Source organism: Astatotilapia calliptera, chromosome 7 (assembly GCF_964374335.1).
Source record: "Astatotilapia calliptera chromosome 7, fAstCal68.1, whole genome shotgun sequence".
In the NCBI taxonomy this organism is placed as follows: Eukaryota; Metazoa; Chordata; class Actinopteri; order Cichliformes; family Cichlidae; genus Astatotilapia; species Astatotilapia calliptera.
Genome location: NC_137428.1, coordinates 61,474,912 through 61,496,464, shown reverse-complemented (window position 1 = coordinate 61,496,464; position 21,553 = coordinate 61,474,912). Strand labels below are relative to the sequence as shown.

Below are 21,553 nucleotides of genomic sequence, written 5' to 3'. Positions count from 1 at the left end.
TTTTGGATTGGGGCTTCACCCACTCATAGCAACCTAGTGGGGATCTAACCAAACAAATGCTTGATTTTTTTTTTTTTAAAGGTCGACTTACTTGATTTCTTCCCTCCAGCAACTCAGCAAACACCATCTGCTGTGCTGATAAAGATTACATGATGTAGCTGAAAGGATTTAATAGTTCCAAGATTAACCCGAGGGGAGTTAACAATAAAACGAAAGCTGACTGACTTCAGCATTTCACTTATAAATATAAAATGTAAATAATGTGTTCTTCCTGGTCTTTTTGTTTGTTAGTTTTTTGTTTTATTGAAGTGGTACAGGTTTAAACTAGGGAGGGGGATTTCTACAATCTTGGTTACAACCTAGATTGCAAGTGGAACTTGCCTAAACATAAATAAATAAATAATTTAATTAAATAAATAAATAAATAATAATCCAGCTTCAGCTGCAGAGCCCCCCCCCCCCTTCCTAAAATCCAACATATGTGTTGTACAAAGGCAGAGCAGACATTTATTTCTAATAAAATGCTTTTTTAAAACAGAAGAAGATGCACCATGTTTTCTTTTTATATTCCTCAAATGCATTTATTTCTCTTTTACTGGGCTAGTATTACAAATTAATACAAAGTACAACTCCAGAGACATCATAGATTGTCAAAAAAGTAAAGTACAAAACGCTTGAGGTAAAACATCATTGAAAAAGATTCAGTTAAAAAGCCCTTATTAAAATTTAAGTTCTTTTCAAGGTAAATGCTCACTTTACAGCTTCTGGAAAAAAAATACAAATAAAAACAATGCAGTTTTATTTACAAGATAGTGGTGGTGCAAAATACAGTGTGTGAGACAACATTCAGTCAAAATCTTCATATCTTTGTTAAATGTAAACAATAAACATTGTCCTGTTCGCCAAAATGCCGTCACACTGATGTTTGCTCTGAAAAGACTCTACGAGCGCCGCTGACGCATGAGAGCAGAGGAGCTCATTACTACCCGGCAAAAAATATGAAACTGTTCGACATTACACATTTACAAAGCAAATCCACGAAATGGATTGTGTATGAAAAGTTTCTCTAGGTAACTGTGGCAGCTTTCTCCTCTGCAGAGATAAGAAAATCCTTATCATTTCAAATTTTACTCTTACTTAAGAGCACCTCTGTGGGGCAACGGATAAGTCTGATAACACTCCGTAGTTTTATTAGTTTTTATATTGTTGACAAAACCCATCAAGAAAATAAACAGTGTATCAGTCTGGGTGTGACTCTCACCTAAGCTCATTTATTCCTAGACCCAAGTCTTTAGAACCAAGTTACAGCAGAGACGTTATAGGAGCGACACTTTTCTGCAACAGCAAACATGGTGGTAAATGTATAACGTCGGGGGGGAAAAAACTTTTTAAAACAATTTATTATTTAACTAAACTTTTTATGCAGTTTTTAAGGTAATATTTCAAAATAACAGTCTAAAAGATGTGAGTCAATGGTGGCTATGAAATAGTGAGACTGCTCTGTGGTTTCACTTTACATATAATATAAGCCAACACTTCTGTAGTGCATAAAAGTAGAAATGCAAACAAAAGAAATAAGGAACGTTACAGTCCAAGTGTGTGGCTTACTGATATGTTCAAAAAACAATGGAGCACTTGTTCATAATCATCAATTCATTGCTCATTGTAGTCTTTTTAAGAGATTTTTTGTTGATAACAGTGAAAATGTGAAGTACCATCAGATGCATCCTCGAGTCCTTTAATAGCAGTACCACTTATCTAACAATCGTGTTTTTCTTGTTTTTAAGAATGAAAATTTCATTCAAAAGTGAAAGCACTTGGAAGGAACTAGTTAGGGAAACTTATCATACTTCAGCAAAAAACCCAAAGCTAAACAGTAAGATGGTACCCATTCAAAATGTACGATTTCTTGCCTCCAGAATAGGGGGGTGCATCCCTAAAGGCAACCACAGTTACACAGTGCTCTGCCTGCTCTCGTGGCTGAGGCTGAGCCCCATCACCTCTGAGGAGTGAGATGGGAAATCAATAAATATCCCGTCTGGGCCTGAGTCTGCAGACTCTAGCACTTGTCCAATTATGGTTTCAGGGCTGGATGATTCACTGGGCGGCGTAGAGGATGCTCCCTTACTGAGATCAGTCATTGTTGTTGTGGCCTCGGTGCCATGGAGAGCTCCTGAGGAATGAAGCGGGAGGATGGAGGGAGACAGCAGAGGCAAGTCCATGGCACTGGCTCCAGCTTGTACTATACCTATGAAGGAGATAATAGTGGATTATTAAGGTTTAGCATATAATGATGCTTCATAATAATCAACACAGTGAGGACTACAGTCGTACCGTTGAACTGAGAGCCCACACACAGTCTGTTGGAGGAGGAGCCAGACAGTTCTGATCCTGGGGCCAGGTCAGCATAGGCCAGTCCTTGCTCCTCCAGGCACGATGTAATCTCACAGGCCGAGTGACGCCGAATTCCTCCACTGCCAACCGAGTTGGCATCTGGGTCATACTCAGCCACTGGGGTCAGCAGCAAAGGAACATTGTAGCTCTTTGATCGTACCACGGGGTTTTTAGACGGTTGATCCGCTGACTTGGACCAGCCCCAAGGCTTCTCTGAAACACAAGAGGGAAAGATGGGAAGACGTTATTAAGCTTCACCAACCCTTCAACCCTGAAAACTGTTATTTTTATCCCGCTTCTGCCTCACCCAGAACATTGCAGTGAGCTTCAGCATCATCTCCAGAGTAAAGCCCATGGGTGCCCAAATAGGGCGAGACCACCTTCTGAATCAGTGACTCCAACCTCAGGTATTCCTCAGTCACACCACGCGGCTCATGGACCCCCTAAACACAGGCATTAAATTTTATATTTAGCACCATCATACTCACAGATCACCCCTGTGGGCTGTTGGTGCTTAAGTTTAGAAGAGGAAAAAAAACTGTGTGACAATAAAAATATATATTTGTTTGAATAATGTTTGGGTTGCATGACTAAAAACTAATGCATTAACACAGTATGTCACAACCAATAACCAGCAGATCAACTAATAATCAGTAAATTTTATGAAGATACGCCCAACTAAAAGTAATTTACTCAGAAACAACAGCAGTGTAGTACTTCTTTATCTTCATGAACACCTTCAGAATAATGCAATACAATTAAACCTTATCATTAATGTTAGAAACAAGCTGGGCCAAAAATGCACAACAGCAGGTGTTTGGAAACAAACTCAGACTCGGTGCTGAGCAGCACATAAGGAAGCCATGAGCTTGGCTTGATGTCTGCAGGCCTACCTGTAGGATGAGCAGCATTTGTGTAACAGAGGGAGGCACACGGGCCCGCGGGCGAGACAGGGCGTCCTCTAGCTTTACGCTGAGCACTATGGTGTTCCTGAAGTGCAGCAGGGCGAGCTGTCGGACAGAAGGCTCCTTACCCTGCGCGCAGAAAACAGCAGACAGACTGAGCATCGATTCAATAAAGGGCTAGGACGGAGATCAGACTCTTGAGATGCTCGCCTACCTGAACCGGGTGGAAGATGGCCTGCAGCATTGAGAGAACATCACAGAAGAAGAAGTCCCAGGTCTCTGCCAGAGAGTCAAGTAACTTCTGGCCTGCATGGATCCCAAAGGAACATGCTCGAAGCTGAATTAAGCTGATTTCCAGTGAGATATGCTAATTTCTATTTATTTATTAATTTCAAGATTGCCTACCTTCATAGAATCTTATTTTGTCCCGCAGGATGACCATGCCTTTCGTTAGCAGCTGATTCTGTGAAAAGAAGCCAGTAATTATGAATCACTGTAGAACTGCTCTCCAATTCCCGTCTCAAAGAGCTCTGAATTTAATACATCTGAAATAAACGTCCTGTTTTATTTAATGTGCATTACCTGAAGGTATTCTGTGAAGAAGGACCCCAGCTCAGTCTTTAAAAGATGTCTGAGGAAAAGGGACAAATGAATAAATACAGTTAGAAAGATAATAAGTGGTGTTGGGCTAATTATGTGTTTATAACTTTGTAAAAACAGTGCTTGGCAGCCATGTTATGTTCAGATCCGTCTGTGTAGTTATAGAAAAATGTGTCAACCTCCTTGTGACTTTTCTAGAAATATGTTTACCCAGCTATAATGGAAGCGGATACAAGTGATGGGTCTGGTTCAGAAAGATAATGAGATATCTGACGTGACCACATGACTCCCCAAGCCTACATGCTGTACACTACACACACAAACAAACCCGTTCACGAGAAAACATTCAGTCAACACATACAGCACACACGGTAATTACAACGATTACAGCACAAAATGACATCAACGGTCTAAAATAAGGAAGTTTTCTGAGAGCAGTGTTTGTGTGCGAGTGAGTGAGTCAGTGAGTGGGTGAGTGTGGCTGTTTACACTCACCGGACACCCTCATTAAGAACGTAAAGTTCATTATCCGCCAAGCCCTTCTTTTGGAAGACTGCTATCACAGCATTATGGATGCTGCAACATAACACACACACGAGCTGGTGTAAATTAAGAATCTCCACACACATTTAAACACTACCTTTGTCATATCTTGTGTACCTGTTCCAGGTGGCGTTGGCTCCTGCCCTCTTCTGCTTCTCCCCTCGGTCCTCCGGCGAACTTTTCTCACTCTTCCCCAGCTCACTGAGGCTGGGAGAGCTCATCAACTTCAGCCGGTGCAGAGTCCTCATGAGGCAAATGTAAAGGGAGAGAGACAGAGTATTCTAAGTACAGGACGGGAGAGAAAGAAGGTCAGCCGATGAGCCGACACATACAGAGACACACAGAGAGGAAACACGAGGAGGCTGTAGCTGTAGGAGGAAGGGAGGAGAACATAAAAGGAGAGAGTATGCACAGGAAAAAACCCAAAACATAACAAGCACAATGACAATACAAAGAGCAACCAGTGATAGAGGAGGAGAGATAAAGGACAGAATGATGCATGGTGAGATGGAAGCGGCACATTAAGAGCAGGATGGGTGGAGCTCAGCCGAGAGGTGGGCCACAGTGTCGCTGTACTGCCTGTCTCAGAACAGCAAAAAACAATAGCACGCACATGCTCGGGTGGAAGGGGGGGGGGGGCGTGCAAGCTCTTCCTCCCTCCCTGGCTCTCTGTCGGTACAATACAGCTATTGATGCAAACAAATATTTATGCAGAGCACAGATACCAGAAGGAACTGCATGGTAAGCAGCCGGGGCTTTGTGAATATTACTGTACGCAGATGAGGTGGAGGAGGAAGTCGTCCGGCTTTTAAACAACAGCAGAAACAGTGATAGGAAGCACGGACACAATACAGAACAATAAAAGAGGCTTTTCCTGCTCTCCCACAGCTGGTGGCGAGTGCAGCAGGATAAAAGTAAAAAGTAGCACAATATGTGAGACAGGAGCTTGACCAATATTAGATTTCTTATCTTCTTCTTTTTTTCTTTTTTTTTGTTGCTGTGGGGTCAGATGAGAAGATTGATATCATATTTTTAACCACTGAAGCTAAATATGCAGCTACAGCCAGGAGTTGATTAACGTACTGCAGAGATATGAACATATGAACATATATAGATATGAAGGGGGGGGGGGGGGGGTGATTGCATCTTATCAAAAAACAAGGAATGCATTTACAAGTTTAAACTTATTTTGGATTTTTTTCTAATCAGGGTCAGAAATCTTCATATATTCCCTTAAATTTTTAATAAGTGGTGCTAAAGCTTCTACAGTGTTTTTTAACTTTAAAAAAAAGCCAAGGCCTGTTAACTTCCTGTTAGTTGTTATGATTACATATTTGGAGGAGTAAAGCTTAAGTTTTCAAACCTAAGAACACAGAAATAGCTGTCAAGCATGGTGGTGATAGCATCATGCTGCGGGGTTGGTTTGCTGCCAGTGGTACTGGCAGTGGTAGTTTAAATGAACCAGTTTAAATGAACTATACGAATTCTGCTAAGAAGAGTGATCTAACATCCAGGCATTGTTATGCCAGAAGCTTGTTGACAGCTACCAAAAGCATCTGGTCAAGGTGCAACTTGTTAAGAGACATTTAATCAAATATTAGTGAGGGAGTATACATGTATTTGAGTGTGTATGTATACTTTTTGCCTTAGAGAAAATAGTCCTTAAAGATGTATGGTGTATCATTCCAACCTAGAAAAAGTTCAAAGAAATTAAAATTCTAAAATGACTGTGACATTCGTGTCCATGATGAGTGTTTGTAAACTTCTCTGCACAACTGAAGGTTTTGGCGTCTCTAATTTAGAAATCATCTGTTACCACCCTCAAAAAAAATCCACAAACCTCAGTGTGAGCAGTTTCATGTAGGAACTGCACCTGCCAGCAAAGGAAGCACGTGTGCTGCACATTAAGATTACAGCTCAGTGAAGGGAAACACTGATGTTTCCATCTTGTAATGCTGTCAGAAGTACCAGCTCTGGGTGAACCCCCCCCCCCTTTAAGAGGCACAATTCCCAAAATGTAATGTAATTCGCGTATACCTAAAATTTAAGTGCATGTTTTAACACATTCATCAATCTAAAATATCCTAAAAGTTTTTAAAAAGAGAGAGAGAGACAGAAAACACTGTTTGCATATTTTTAGGAGGACCTGGTGAAAAAGAAGAAATGATGAGTTCAAACCCACGCAGTCCTGAAACTCTCTGCTGACAACACAGCAGTAAACAACAGAGCCCCCCCTTTCACACCCACACACATGAAGACAGAAAACATGGAAAGCAGAGTGCACAAACGAATGAGGTGCCCATACATGAGGAAATGAGTCAATTAAACATCCCACCAGGACATCATTACCATTAGACCAGCATGTGTTTCAGCTGGTTAATGAAATCTTCTGGGACAGACATGGTGTGATTTCTTTTTTCTTTTTGTAAATGGTTATAAATATTTAATGCATTTTCCAGGAGGCTGCACGCTGTGAAATGCTAAGCCCAGGAACTGAGACTCACCTCCTGATTGGATGCTCATTGCTGCTGTCCAAATCCGGGCTCGGAGGAGGGGGCGAGAAGGTGCTGAAGTTGAGCGACAGGGGTCGAGGGGAGGGCCGGGAGGCGTGCCTCCGCCGCAGTCCATCAAGCATCTGAAGTTTGCGTAAAAGTGGAAATGTCAACAAAAGCTAGCAGGAGGGATTAAAATTGGATCAAGGAGCTGTGTGAGGCATCGATGAGAAATGTCTCAAGTGCAGTCATGAGCCATCTCCGCCCTTTACTTTGAGAGAGCAAGTCAAGCAGGGAACATTAAAGCGGTATAAGAGACACAACACAGTAAAGCGAAATTCACGGTCAAAGGGGTACAGGATAAAAATCAAACCCCACATCTGAGACTTCCTCACAATGAGCGCTTTCTCTTTCTTTATTCTCTACCTGACTGTCAGTTCAAAACCACAGAGGAGTGTTTTGCAATCAAAGCTGGGCTGACCTCCAGGGTTTGCACACGCATTACATCAGAGGAAAGAGAAAAGAGAAGTGCATGTGTGTACACGCATCAGTCTGCGCCAGTTATTCCTGTAAAAGCGTTACAGTTGCTCTCAGTTTGGGTGTCTCCCTATAGAAACGTACTGTACAAAGTAAAGCACCATCCCCTGGTCAGAGGGGAGAACAGCAGTCTGGGTTGTCACTCTACAGACAAAAGAGCCAACACTAGCCTCAACATGTAAAGCACAAAGAGAGGGGGGTGCCTCGTGTGTTTTCAGAAGAACCGGCCGTGCAGTTTAATTAGAGTAAGATCACATCTGAGTCAGCAGCGCTGGCTGCTCACTGTCTACCCGGAATGCCATGCCACGCCAGTCTGGGCATTTCTGCTTTTGTTCACCCCTCCTCCTTGGCTTGTCTTTTAGGGGCGATTCCAATAAGATCGATGCCTCTTTAAAAAATTCAGAAAAATTATCCGTATGAACATAAATTTATTTTCTGCTGTATGGATCTCTCCCCGTGCTTCCGAGCTGAGCCATTCCACATCATACGGCCATTGAATCGGCCAGACACGCAATCAACAGTCCACGTTTATCCTACTGGGAGGAATGCACCGCCAGTCGTGCGTACGTGGATGTTTTATGTTTTTAAAAACCTGTGCGCAGAACACAATGAAGCAAAGTGCCCCGGTAAACAAAGCCACCGTGTAACGAACACATGCAGATGCTGCATTTGGTCCACCTTTGGATAAAAACTGTATCATAATGGCCACAAAGTTGCCGTATGTCATGCGCCTCTGCCCGCCCACTGTAGCCCGCACTCACCGTTCCTGATCCTGTCGTGTAGCTCCTGCTGGGATGAAACGGTCATGTAGTGCTGAGGGGAAGTGTTTACTGTCCGGGTTCATCAGCGGCTGCCTCCTGTTCTGTTACCCGCCGGTCTGCGCACCCTCACGGGCATCGGGGTGCGGGCGGGCGGGCGGTGGAAAGGTCCGACCTGCGGGGACTCATTCAGTAAGAAGCCAGAAGAAAGAACCGCCGCTTGCTCGCTCCGGCTCGCCCCCGCTTTGTTTTGACGAGATGCAAACGCGAAACCTGGACGCGTGGACGCGGCCACGAGCAGCACGTGCACGTGCGTCCGTGGTTATAGCTGTATGTAAGCGGGAGGGGATAACTCCAATGGGAAACAAGAATAATGGCAGAGTTTAATTCCGGAGGGATGATTTTATTATTATTAAGACGAAGACTGTAAGGATTAACACACAAACCGGGGGAACACTAATACGCAAACAGTGTGCTAACACTGCAGTGCACAGGTGTGCAGTCAGTGGTGAGAAAGGCCTTGCTTTGCAATATGGCCATAAACAGAAGATAGTAAACACAGTTTCCAGCTCTGACCCAAATCCACGCAGTTTCACACAGGGGGAGCCTTACCATCTGTGAGTGCAGATGCGTGTGTTCTCCGGATAATCCCCTTTTTCTGTGGATGAGATGTTAAAAAAAAATAAGGGTGGGGGTGTGGGGGCAGTCTTGTGGGAAACTGTAAGGAATAAATTTTGTTTTCTGTCTGCAGTGCAAAAATCCTGGCACTCCTATACATGTGACAGAAAATGGCTCTTGTTGGATCAAAGAGGTGCGTTATAACTTATAACACGGTGCGTTTAGCTCAGATTGTTAATAAAAGGGAGATTGTATTGTCCCATACAATCCCACGAGATTTAGTGCAAACACACACCAGCCTGATCAGCCTGCTATTCCAGCTAAAACAGGGAAAACAGGTAGAGATCTAGAGCTCTTGCAGATATTTAATTAACTGCACAAGGAAGACCAAACAACAAATGCAAAACCTTTAGCTTCTGTTAAAATTTTAACTGCATTAATCAAATCTCTCATAGCTACTTACATTCTTTTGCAAATCTCCTCTGAGGTCACTTTAGTGTCTGTGGATCAGAGCTTGTTGAAATAGAGGTTTGGCGAACGGAAAATGTTCCCTGTGTGCAGAATCCAAACCTGTTTAACCGCTTGCATGCGGTTTGCATGCTGTTATATGCAGGCTTTGTGTGTCCATGATAGCCGATTGAGTTCTGAAGCTTGCATTATGTTTTTTATTTTATTATAAAGCTGTTTTCCCTACAGTGCTATTGTAGTCATTTGATTATTTATTTTAAAGCTTGGAATCATTACAGATAAACAGTCCACAAGGCACACAAACCAGACAAGGGCCAGCGTAAAAGATCATATCAAAAGCAGTGAAAAGTCTCCCCTCTAATAACCTCGTGTTGTAAACACTGTTTTATTATGGAATAACGAATATAATGATTTCAAAGATTAATTAAGGAACTCAAAACCAGTGTCTGTAGAGACCTTGACCTGAGGATGTGAGGTCAAAGAATGTGCCTCTAGCCACACCCTACGGGTAGTATCACCTGCCTTTGTCTCTTCTGCACACCAGTTCCAGTCATTAGATGGGGCATACTCAAACATAAATATTATTAGATATTTACAATGAAATATGCATTTAAGCCCACCTCGTCATTTTCTATATCTAGCCCTCTGAGAGGAAATATGACTTTCATGGCGCATCGTTTATGTTTCAGTGGATGTATATTTTTTTTAAACTATCATAAATAAAATAAAAATTAAATAGTTGATTCTGCCTTTAAAATATATAAGTTAATAATTAAATTTTGCATGTAAACCCAGTAACCCCTAGATTTCAGTTACTTGTTTATTTTCCAATAGGCGTGAAGGCATCATAAGCTCCTCCTCCGGTAGTCCGAGCGGGAAGTTCAGAAAGATGGCTGCCTCTTTGAAATAATATTCGTGTTTTCTGTTGCTCATTCAACACAGAAAGCAGTTTAGAGGGACTGTAACCGGCTAGTTTGTATGCACTGACTTCTATCGGGTGTCTACGGAGGTGTCAGGCTCATCTCGTGTTGTTTTATCGATAAGTGAAGCCAGCTTAGCCTGTTTTTCCAGTGACTGAAGAACATCTCGGCAGTCATGTCCAGTGAGGAGAAGAGCAGCTCTGCGTCCAGGTGCTTCGGACAGGTATGTGGGCTCCATGAGACTTCTCAAAAGCTAATTATTCTAAATTGGACACAGGTGTGTTGAGTTAAATTAGAATGATAAAGCACACCAGTTTTTGCTTCCAGTCCCACTGCTGATAAAGTTTTGATTGAAACGGGTTGAAGCACAATGTGTGTCAGTCTGAATGTCTGTGACTGGACACTAGAGGGGACCGAGTTTATTTATGTAGTAGAGTATCATAGTTTTGTATTTTCTACAAAGTTTGTAATTTCTTTTGAAAGTTTAGTTTTTATTTTTCTTCCGGTCCTATACACCCTAAACCCCCCGCTATGGTCTTTCCTCTTTTGTCTGGAAACTCCATCTTCAGCATCCTTGGTCCAATATATCCACCATCCGTCCTCTGCACACGTCAAACCGTTTCTAACCTGAGATGTCGCTCTGATGTACTCATTTCTAATCCTGTCTATTCTTGGTCAACCTCAATGAAAATTTGAGCACCTTCACCTCTGTCAGCTCCAGTCACACCTCCTGTCTTTTTTTTGTCAGTTCACCTTCTCCAAACTAAACATCGTAGCAGTTCTCACGACCATCTTCTAAACCTTACTCTTCATTCTTGCTGCTATTCTTCTGTTAAAAATCACTGCCACTCCTCTCTATGGGCGCACTTTGATATAAAGAGGGCTGGAGCAGTGAAACACTCCTCTCTATTATTGTAAAGGACTTCAACTACACATTTAATCACTAGGCGATCTTAATATAAGAAGAAGAAATGCAATTTCAACAGTGTGTCTCAGTTTTTCTACATCATAAAGAAGATGCTGTCAGCCCGACTCTCAAATTGTAAGAAATAAATGTGCAAAATTAGATAAAATGGTCCAGTAGCTCACTGCCTAGACTCTCCTGTAGTGATAAAACAGAAACCCCCAAAAGTTGATTCAGTTCATCTGGATGTAGCGTTTTCAGTGGGAGAAACGTTTCGTCATTCATCCAAGTGACTTCTTCAGTCTATGTCCAGATGAACAGAATCGACTTTTGGGGATTTACTTACCTGGATGATTGAGCATGCATCAAGACGATAAAACAAAGTTTTAATTCACAGAAAATGCCTGGTTTCTTTAGTAGATGGTGAAAAAATAGTTTTCTGTCATTTAAATGCTTTTCTATTGCTTAGTTACTCTGATGTGATATGAATGGCGGTAGGGGAGATTTTAATCAGTGGGAACATTTTTTCAAACACATGAAAATACCGTAATAATTCCAAAATCTATGCCCTGAAATGGAGTCTTTGCCTAATTTTTGACTCGCCTGCCTTATAAATTGAGGAAGTGCAATTTTAAAAATATTTACAACAGTGATTGAAATTAAAGAATACATTTAAAGAGGAAAACAAAGGAAAGAGGAGCAGGAAGCCATAATACAGAAGTGTGTGAGGAATCTTAATAAGTCTGAGGGAGGAGAAGCTCTCCTGTGTCTGTGCAGTAGAGTGGAGCGTGTTCGATGGGTTGCCGATGATGGAGAGGTTTGTTCAGAGACCTCCGGTCTCTCACTGATTCACATGGCTTCAGATTCTGGGCAATAATTGATCCAGTCTTATGGATTAGTTTGTTGATCTTGCTGGCATGTCTGTTTTTGCAGAAGTCTTTCTATTTTATTATATTTTCTTTAACCTCCTAGGACCTGGCGTCCACATATGTGGACATCACATTTTGGGTTATTTAGACCAAAATACTTAATTTTGCTCTACAGGGGCCTGATATCCACTTACGAGGCCATTATACTGCTGCTGTTCGATCGAAATTTTATACGAATATCCTCATATGTGGATCTCATTTTTGTTAGAAACAAAAATCAGGTACCGGTAAAAAAAAAAAAATCTGGTAATTCTTTGTCTTTACATTCATCAGGTCCCAATCAGCCCAAATAGCGAAGAGAAATTAAAATTGCATGCCATGAAATAGTTCGGGTCCAAAGGCTGCCGAGAACAGCTTGTACTCTCGGTGGCTTTTTAATGTCTGAAATGAAGTAGAACACAAAGCATCAGTGATGAATCACTCTTTATGTTATTAGTGTAAACCTAGCTTCCTGCACCTCCAGAGGATAATAACTGCCAGCCAGTTTCACTCAGGTCATACAAATGTGACAACAATGTAAGCTTGTTTTCATTATTAATGGTGTTTCCGCTGTGTGCCTTGCTGACACTGGGGTGTGTGGACAGTTTACCTACACAGCTGAGGAGTACCAGGCGGTGCAAGATGCTCTGCGACAGAAGCTGGGACCGGAGTACATCAGCACCAGAATGGCCGGAGGAGGACAGAAGGCAGGTCTTTGTTTTCCTCTGCAGCTAGAAAAGCTGCCTGCACCTCAGACTGGGGATGTTTCTTCACTATAACATGTCATAATTTCATTTTTCAACTTCAAATAGCTACTCTGATTTCAACAGGTATGCTACATTGAAGGCCATCGTGTCATCAGCTTGGCCAATGAGATGTTTGGATACAATGGATGGTCTCACTCCATTTCCCAGCAGAACGTTGGTATGACTCGTTTCACAGCTTAGGATCCAGGTTTACCTTCTCACGCTCAGACTAACAGTTTGATGATTTTTGTTGGCAGATTTCGTAGACCTCATCAATGGGAAGTTTTACGTCGGCGTCAGCGCGTTTGTTAAAGTGCAGCTCAAGGTTGGGTAAATGAGCCTCTTTTATTTTTCTGCCTCCCTCTCTTCCATCCATATGAGTTCATGTTGCTTTTCCTCCAGGATGGATCGTTTCATGAGGATGTTGGCTACGGAGTCAGCGAAGGACTAAAGTCGAAAGCTCTGTCACTGGAAAAGGCGAGGAAGGAAGCGGTCACTGATGGCATGAAGAGAGCTCTGAAGTATGGGAATTTACTTATATTTAAAAACATGCTGGAAATATTATTTTATTTTAATCATTAAAAAGTTTGTTTTTCTTTTTCCTATGTTTAGATGTTTTGGTAATGCTCTTGGTAACTGCATCCTGAATAAAGAATACCTCCTAGCCATTAACAAGATCCCCAAGCAGGTCAGGATCAACATTTAAAGTATCATTTTTAGTTTTCAGTCTAGTCGGTTTTTGGAAGCTGATTCTTGTCACTTCTCTACACAAAGCCGCCACCTCCTCTAGATCCAGCCCGGACTAAGCGTACTGAAGGTGAGCCGTCGGTGGAGAAGGCCCGGCTTGGCAGTCTGCTCCGAGAGGAGAGTCTTATATCAGCACCGGTTCCTGTCAGGACGCCGCTGGAGCCCAGAGTCATCAACCAGAACCAGAGTCATTCAGAAGTTCACACTCCCAATGCTGCCGACGCTGCACCTGGCATGAAGAGTGAGAACATCAGCTCCGGGTAGGAAAAGCTCTGGTTTTCCCTCATCTTCTCGACATCTCCTAATTGCTGTCCTCTTCTAAGCTCTGGTGTCAACTCTGTGGATGTTGTTGTCAGGTCAGAAACACACACAGACCCCAAACAGCTGAGAAAACTCCGACAGCAGCAGCTTCAGCAGAAGTTCAGGAGAGAGATGGAGGCCAAGAAGCTGCAGCAGAAGCAAGACCGAGCCAAATCTGAGGAGGAAGAGGTCACTATAGGACAAGGATCCAGTGAAGGTAGAGAGAATATTTTGATTTTCTTTTATCGGTTTAGTTTTTATTGTTATGTTGTGATTATTGTATGGAGGGTATATGTCAGAGGCAGGATTTACGATTATGAATTTTAATTTCCTTTTTAAGTCTAGTTTGTAGTTTTAGTTGGTTTCAGTTTTTAGTTGTAGTTATTTAACTCTAATAACCTTGGTATAGAGTGATTACAGACTGGTAAAATGCGCTAATCGGTTTTTACACTTTATTACAGGGGAGAGATTAAAAGTAATACAGCAACACTGAGGTTTGGGGTAGATTTCTACTCTGAGATGGAAGAAAAAGTTGTCAAAATAATCTCACAAAAATAGTTTAGCATGTCTTGCAGGTTGGTTTGGCTCTTACAGTTTGAGACATCCTCCCCCCCCCCCCCCTCTTTCTGTCATAAAGGGGTTCCTATCTTCGCAGGTGCTGAAGCTGAACTCAGGAAGTCCACCAGCAGCAGAGACGTGTATTTAGCAGGTGCTGTAAAGGCTCCACATACTTGGACTGTGTGATGAGGAGGCCTGCATCTCATTTCCAGTTGGTCTTGCTGTGCAGATGACCCTGAGCTCTGGGATTTCACTCTTTATGGGATTGAGGATCTGGATGTCCCTGCGGCTGCCCCTTCACCCAGAGGAACCCGGCCCAGTACGCCTGGGAATCATCAGATGCAGACGCGCAGTAAAACCCCTCAGAGGACGACGGATAGGCGACCAGAGGCCCCGCCAAACAGCAGAGGACGGGAGCAGGCTCAGTACAGACCTCAGCAGCAGAACCAGTATCAGGGCAGACCAGGTGAGTCAGATCAGTCAGTGAATGAGCTTCAGTGCTAAATTCTGTCTGAAACTCACTACTACTTCTCCAATTTTCAGGTGAAGCCTCGAGTCCGTACAGACAAGGACAGTTCATGAAAAAACGCAGGCTGGACACCTGACATCCAGCCACTATTTTGCTTTTACTTCACTTTGTACATTTGAAATTGTAAAGAATTGCTGCTTTATATACATCTGGATACATGTTTTCTGATTTTGTTAAAAAATAAAAACATAACCAAACTGGGAATCCTGCTAGATTTATTTGAAAAAGTGAAATTTAATTTCAGATAAAACAAATAAATGATACTTTTGATACATAACTTCTTAATTATCTTTAGAATGTAGCCTTTTGTTCATGTTGAAAGATTAAGACTTTGTTCAAAAACAAAACAAAATCATCAAACATAACAAAAACTAACCATGATCTAATTTTTGACAAACACACATAAACGTGCCTTTTACCTGATTTCTTTTATTTATTTTTTTTAAGTTTTGTACAATGTGAAAAACATACACAAAACAGACACTGGATCACAGGAAGTCAGTAAGGGGGGATCAGAAATAAGAGTATAACTGCGTGTCAGTAGGCTCAAACAGTACTGTAGAGATCTGTGATAATTACTGATATAGCAGAGTAGCATATGGATGTTAACTTCTTGTGGGGAGCTTGTGCTGTACAGTGGTGCACTGGCTGCCATTTGTAAGATTAAACACCAGTAAAGTCGGCATGCAGAACTCATACACTGATAGTCTCATACTGAAGTTGTGCCTGTGATATTAATGAATAGCAATTGAGCAGATCAACACTCATAAAAAGGCAAATAATAAAAAAACAAAACAAATAATCCAATATCAAAAACATTGAAATCCGTAACAACCCTCATCAGCATGCAAATGTGTCCAATACCCCTCAGTCCCTACAAAACTTTGAACATTGCATATTCTGCATTGCAGTAACTTGTTTTTTTCTCTAGAGAAGTTCAACTATTCATTCAATCTACAAGCAGGCAAAAAAACCAAAAATCACGATGACAGCATGGCACTCGTGAGGTGGTGAGATAGAAGTCGGGTTAGCGTGACAGAATTTTAAACCTTTGCGCAGCTCGCTCACTGCCCAAACAAGTTCTTCTATGAAAAGGTTTAATGATAAATCTGGAAAAACAAATACCATCCAAACCCACGTAAACATGTGCCAAATACAAATACACAGCTGATCGAACAACCAACACAAAGGTAACTGTAGAGAGGAAAGAAACTGTCCACTTTACTCAGTGTGCTCTTTGTCCTGCATGCGGCACCTACCTCAGTTTTGCATGCTCTGAGCTGGCTGCATCTGGTGGTGTTTAAACTGTATACTGGTTTAGTAAACTGGTTTTCTGTAATACAGTCACAGCTACAGGACTGGATGGATCTGGAACTTCTCATTAGTGAGGATGCAAGGCACTAAAGTGTTCCTCATGTTTACAGGTTAGAGTGCATGTGCATTTAGAATGGGTCACAATGAACATACTCTAGTGAGAGCAAACTGAAAGCATTTACCTCACAATTATATTTACAATAAGAAAAAAAGAAAGAAAAAGCCAAAAAAAGGAGGGGGGCAGGGCAGTCATAAAGAGACAAGCTTAATAAACTGCAGGATTATTCCTGCATGGCGAGTATGATACCAATAACAACCCTGCAATTGCACTTTTTTTTAATATTCCTTTACATGTTGTTTAACAACCTTTAATAATAATTACAGTGAAACAACATCAAAATCTGATGGCTGAATACAAGTCCATAAAGAACGTTGTTGTTTATTAAATATACGCATACAAAAAACAGACCACAGAAAGAGAGAACCCCAGACACTTGTGATTTCAGAGGCCACAGCTAGATGTTATGGGTAAAAATATTTTGGGACATATGAGTTCAGTAACAAGCTGTTTATACATGTACTGTGCACCATCTAAGAAAAGAAAAATGGATCAAGAAGTGGTCTCGCTCCCCTCAAGAGTATGAAACCCTCCTCAAATACTATCCTGACAAAACTCTTACTTTGTATGATATGATAAGCAGATTATGAACTGCACATATCTCACAGCTAAGCACTAAGTGAAGTGGTTTAATGTGTCCCTTACCAAAAAAAAAAAAAAAAGGGGGGGGGGGGGGGGGTCACCCTGCTAACACCTAATACTCAGATTGTGATCTACAGCAGCATCACCTCTTCAATTCTCTGAATGGTGGTCAACATCAGGACCACGTGTTATTATCTCGCAGATCTACTCGCATGAATAAATCAGTATGATAGACAACTCGAGTCACACAACACCAGACTTTCACAGAGACATAAATATGTTTAACATAGAATCATAACCCAGTCAAGAAATGTCTATGTACAAAGCCAATGTGTTTCTTTTAGATTAAGGCCACAGTTACAAGGGGCAGTTTGTCGATTATGCTATTATTGCATTTTTATTGGGATGTATTCGTACTGCTACCCTCCATCACACTCCAAACTTTCCAAGTCTTTCTTCTCCTAAGCATCATTCACAGTAATTATCCATCAGGGACAAACCAACTATCCCACTCTCTGTAGACTCACATTCTCTCCTCCTCCTTAACAGACAACTTAACCTACCCTCCAAACCAATCCCAACGAGTTCGATGTATAGTCTGTCTGTGTGCACACAGATTTCTGTGGTGGACTACTGGAACAATCTTAAGTCCCAGCTCAGCTTAAAGTCCAGACAAATAAGGATATGAACCACAATCCCTCACCAACTTCTCCCCTTCAAAGATCGGCTCTCCAGCAACATCTTTGGCTGCTGTTCGTTGTGCCTTTGGGCCAATACGTCACAGCTCGTTTCCACAGCTAATGGCAGGATAAGTGTGAGACTTTTTGTGCTGTGGGTGTGTATTGCACTTTCCCTCCAATTGCCAGACAGACTTTGTTCTGCCTGAGAGGACTTGAACCACACAGGTCAGCTATTAAAGAAAAAAAAATACACAATGATAAAAGTTAAAAATAAAATGCACAATACCAAGCCAGTTAGCCAGTAAGCCACAAAGAGAGGCTGTGATCTCAGTCTACAACTGTCTGGTCCCCTCTGCCCTGTGTGGCCCTTCATCTCAGCCTCAATCAGGGCTCAGACTGGGTTACGTAGGCCTCAGGTTGGACCCTCCAGGGTTGACTGATTTCTGGGGGGTTGATGTAGTTCCCACTTGGTAACCTTGGTGCAGAGACACTGGAGTTGCTGTAGATGGCTGGTACTGTGTTAGTGGCTGTCCCGGGTTAACCATCTGGCATGTTGGTGTGGGTCCTGCCCACTGAGGAGCACTGTACGAGACTGAAGTATATCCGTACCCCTGGGCAACTGGACCCAGGGAGCCTTTGCGAGGACCCAAAGAAGCAGAGGGATTGGTTGGGTTGGGGAGGTGAGTGGACGTGGTGTTGGAATGTGGTGGGCCGAGATAGCCTGGAGCTGAGAATTTACGGCCAATGTTGGCTGGAGGGATGATCTGCATTGTTAAAGAAAAATTGTTATTGTTCAATATGCACGATTAGTACTAAAAAAAAGTAAACATTAAAACACAGTCATGAAATACTTTGACTTTTTTTTAAACATTCAAAGAATACCAAATGCTTACATCAAGTCCCAACCCTCCCTGTGCTCCAGTTTTAGGGCCTCTCTTCCCCTGGGATTGGCTGATGGCATCCCTGGCCCAGTTATCCACCAGTTGGTGCAGGTCGTCAGTGAAGGTCCCCTTACCCTTCTGGGTGTTAGAGCCAGCAGGAGGGGCTCCAGTGGCCTGGGACAGGGTAGAACACTCAGCCTGCAAGTGTCCTGAACCATTTGTGGAGCTAATCCCACTTGATCCTAAATATATAGACAAGAGGCATCAGATGTGCACTAGAAAATTCAGTTTACATCATAAAATTCAAATGAAGCAGCTGACTGTTAAAAGCTGGAGTTGCACATACCTGTGGAGCAATTGCTGAGGCTTGGCATGGATGGAGAGGATGTGAGCTGTGACCGTGTTACAGACTCTGCTGCAATTTCTGAGGTCTCTGTTACTGAGGCTGAACTTTGCTTTGGAGGGGACTCTGAACCTTGGCTCTGAGCTGAAGATTACAATACAGATTACAATCAATATTTAAACAAGAGAACACTGACATACTCAAAAAAAGAAAAAACAAAGGACGCATAACAAGAAACAGATTGTGTATCATATTACCTGAGTGTACAGGGCTGGGCTGTCCACTACTGCGAGCCGATTTGTGACTTTTGCTTTTTAGCCTTCGTCGTCCTCCAGGCATGGCCACAGCAGGGGAGAGCACAGAAGGAGGAGGAGTTTTTCCCATGCGAGTGAACAGGCCCTCTATCTCCTCTTTCTGACGAGCCTGCAAGGCCTGAATTTCCATCATGTGTCTGAGGAGAGACAGAAAATTAAAGCCAAATTTCCCCTGAGCTGTGAAGCAAAGTTTACATAAGACAGGACAACAAATATGTAACATACTTCTCCCTCAGACGACTGATTTCTTTTTGCAAGGCTTCATCATCAGTCTCCGAGTCATCATCATTCCCACTACTATAATGTGGATGTGTGACATGAGAATCAGAAGTTGAGGATGATGGTCCATTCTGCACGCTGCAGTCATGTGTTGGACTGGAGCTAGCTGCTGGACCAGGGGTCACTGGGTTAAAAATAAATAAATACATGAAAAATAAAAGGTCATTACTGTGTTATAATAGGTTAATCTCTATCAATTGGTGTGATTAAAATAACGGATTATTAACATCAGTAGTTAAATAATTTATTACTTAATTTCACACTTTTTGTGAACCTGCTGCACACCTGTGACTGAAAATCGTCCCACTTTAGAGCCAGTGGCAGCGGTTGGCTCAGATGTCGCACTGGTGCTCGTGGACACTGTGAAGCGCCCAATAGTGGTGGGCTGACTCTCAGAAACAGAAGAGCCCCCATCGACAGCATTAACTTCAGTGAGTCCTTTAGGCAGAGGAGATGATCGGTGAAAGGTATTTTCTGGACTGGAGGGAGAGGAAGAGGTGGAAGAAGAAGAAGAGGACGTTGAGGACGGCGTCTGGGAAGAGGATGAAACAACACTGGATGGATCTTGAGCACTGCTGGTTGCACCATCAGGAGCAATAGAGACCTAAGTATGAAGGAAGAGATCATTTTAATAAACTGAGCTTGATGTTTTATGGGATTTAAGCTTCTAAGAATGAATTAGGCACATTAATTTAAGCTGGAACTAAAACTTACTTGGAAACGTCCTACAATGACACCATTGCCTTCCTGAACCGTCTCTGGACTTAGAGCTCTTCTCAACTGGGCATCCAAATTATCTAGGGGTTGCTGTGGTTGCATAAAAGATATAAGGAACACGTTAAGTAGTACATCAGCATCCTATGCTAGTTTAAAAAAATAAAATAAATAAATAAATCAACAGAGCTAATGGCACAGGAATCATTGCAGAGACAATATAGCCCTAACCTGATTTGGTCCAGGAAATGGGGGCACATCAGACGAAGCTGTAGAAATTTGGTCAAAACCCCCAGGTAAAGTCTGAGCCAGCATGGAAAATTAAAACATAGTTGTTATGACACATCATCAGAATAAAACAGTGAGTGATTTATTTTAGGATGGTGCATTATTCATTAACCTGTGCTCTGGGCTTCGTTGGAGGAGTCTGGGCATGTCCTGCCACAGTTACAATCTGCCCTGGAGTGGTTGTCGGGCCCAGAACACTTTGTGCCCCAGAGGTGAGGGGAAGATTAGAAGGGGCCACAGAGGCAGGTCCGGGTGGAGGGGAAGAAGTCCCAGTGGGAGGAGAGGAGGTCCCTGCATTCTGACTGGAATCCAGTGCTTGGGAGGCAGAGCTCTGGTCTTTAAAAAGAGACCGAAGCTTCTGCTCAAGGGCATGGATGTCATCTCTGCCAGCGGTCTTTGTCTGAATCTCAGCCCCTTCTGACTCCACTGGCTGCTGCTGGGCTTGGCTTTGGTTGGTGGGGAGTGGGGGCTGGGTGGCTGTATTCTGTGGTGCATGGTTGGATGAATTCACCGGCTGAGAACATGCAACAGCACTATTAAATGGCTGCTGCTCTGGTGCAGGAACACTTCCAGTAGTACTGGATGAGCCAGAGGAGATAGAACTATTGCCCAGCTGAGATCCAATTACAGCAGGGACAGAGGGCTGTGTAGATGGAGGAGAAACAGAGGAAGGAGGGACGTTAACAGCTATTGGATACTGTGAAGGGGTCGTTTCATGGGAGGACTGAGGTGGTGGACTGCAGTCACTCCCAGCAGTTTGGGGTGGCACAGACACTGGTGTAGGGGAAACCCTCCCAGGTGAAGCTGACGAAGGTGGCGAGGATGCTGCACCAGACTTCAGAGAAGGAAATGTGGGAGTAGTGGTGGAAGCTACAGACTCGACAGAAGTCGTGATATTGTTAGAGCTTGGGACAGCCTCGGAGTGGGGAGTGACTGATTCTTGCTCAGCAGCAGAGGCATCAAATGTTTTGCCTTTCTGAATACGAGTCTGCTTTACTTCATTAAAGGCCTGCTGGAGAGTTGCTGATGGAGCAGAGAGAGACAGGCCCAATGACACCAAAGGAGCTGTAAAAAAAAAAAAAAAAAAAAGAGGATGAATTGTAAACAAAAAAG

The 21,553-nt window shown here is 42.7% G+C and overlaps 3 protein-coding genes across 10 annotated transcripts in view; 1 reads left to right on the top strand and 2 right to left on the bottom strand.

Moving 5' to 3' along the window:
* Positions 1-554: 554 nt before the first annotated feature.
* Positions 555-10,320, bottom strand: prr5a (proline rich 5a (renal)). Of its 2 annotated transcripts, none has more exons than XM_026176237.2 (13): positions 10,304-10,320; positions 8,842-8,887; positions 8,233-8,404; positions 6,947-7,077; positions 4,560-4,685; positions 4,395-4,475; positions 3,882-3,930; positions 3,705-3,762; positions 3,514-3,605; positions 3,288-3,428; positions 2,702-2,837; positions 2,335-2,607; positions 555-2,248 (listed from the first exon to the last, which is right to left on the bottom strand). In XM_026176237.2, exons 4-13 carry the CDS (start codon positions 7,075-7,077, stop codon positions 1,953-1,955), a joined length of 1,383 nt encoding a protein of 460 aa, XP_026032022.1. In that variant the 5' UTR covers positions 8,233-8,404; positions 8,842-8,887; positions 10,304-10,320; the 3' UTR covers positions 555-1,952. The 2 variants fall into 2 exon arrangements, with proteins under 2 accessions (XP_026032022.1, XP_026032020.1); XM_026176235.2 differs by lacking the exon at positions 10,304-10,320 and adding an exon at positions 10,132-10,271.
* Positions 10,316-15,131, top strand: rad52 (RAD52 homolog, DNA repair protein). 3 transcript variants are annotated; one of them, XM_026176243.2, is made up of 11 exons: positions 10,316-10,458; positions 12,653-12,754; positions 12,878-12,971; positions 13,051-13,118; positions 13,196-13,314; positions 13,406-13,481; positions 13,568-13,800; positions 13,897-14,057; positions 14,496-14,549; positions 14,628-14,864; positions 14,942-15,131. In XM_026176243.2, exons 1-11 carry the CDS (start codon positions 10,411-10,413, stop codon positions 15,001-15,003), a joined length of 1,254 nt encoding a protein of 417 aa, XP_026032028.1. In that variant the 5' UTR covers positions 10,316-10,410; the 3' UTR covers positions 15,004-15,131. The 3 variants fall into 3 exon arrangements, with proteins under 3 accessions (XP_026032028.1, XP_026032027.1, XP_080160925.1); XM_026176242.2 differs by having other exon boundaries at positions 14,478-14,549; XM_080304799.1 differs by lacking the exon at positions 14,496-14,549 and having other exon boundaries at positions 14,611-14,864.
* A 209-nt stretch (positions 15,132-15,340) lies between these two features.
* LOC113026928 (serine/threonine-protein kinase WNK1-like) overlaps positions 15,341-21,553 on the bottom strand; it is a 31,767-nt gene continuing 25,554 nt past the window's right edge. For all 5 annotated transcript variants that reach the window (XM_080304791.1, XM_080304793.1, XM_080304792.1 and 2 more), the window contains 9 exons: positions 20,553-21,505; positions 20,384-20,455; positions 20,153-20,245; positions 19,724-20,042; positions 19,385-19,562; positions 19,103-19,296; positions 18,849-18,989; positions 18,515-18,744; positions 15,341-18,385 (listed from right to left, as the gene is read on the bottom strand). In XM_080304791.1, the coding sequence (XP_080160917.1) occupies positions 18,023-18,385; positions 18,515-18,744; positions 18,849-18,989; positions 19,103-19,296; positions 19,385-19,562; positions 19,724-20,042; positions 20,153-20,245; positions 20,384-20,455; positions 20,553-21,505 (2,543 nt within the window). In that variant the 3' untranslated portion in view covers positions 15,341-18,022. The remainder of the gene's footprint in view (positions 18,386-18,514; positions 18,745-18,848; positions 18,990-19,102; positions 19,297-19,384; positions 19,563-19,723; positions 20,043-20,152; positions 20,246-20,383; positions 20,456-20,552; positions 21,506-21,553) is intronic.

Excerpts from the sequence above, each read along its gene's own strand:
- prr5a (XM_026176237.2), bottom strand. The coding sequence starts at position 7,077 with ATGCTTGATGGACTGCGGCGGAGGCACGCCTCCCGGCCCTCCCCTCGA. Across the intron at positions 3,931-4,394 it reads GTTCTTAATGAGGGTGTCCG|ACATCTTTTAAAGACTGAGC; the intron begins GTGAGTGTAAAC and ends CCTTTTCCTCAG. Across the intron at positions 2,838-3,287 it reads AAATGCTGCTCATCCTACAG|GGGGTCCATGAGCCGCGTGG; the intron begins GTAGGCCTGCAG and ends GCCTGTGTTTAG.
- rad52 (XM_026176242.2), top strand. The coding sequence starts at position 10,411 with ATGTCCAGTGAGGAGAAGAGCAGCTCTGCGTCCAGGTGCTTCGGACAG. Across the intron at positions 13,119-13,195 it reads TTGTTAAAGTGCAGCTCAAG|GATGGATCGTTTCATGAGGA; the intron begins GTTGGGTAAATG and ends CTTTTCCTCCAG. Across the intron at positions 13,801-13,896 it reads AGTGAGAACATCAGCTCCGG|GTCAGAAACACACACAGACC; the intron begins GTAGGAAAAGCT and ends TGTTGTTGTCAG.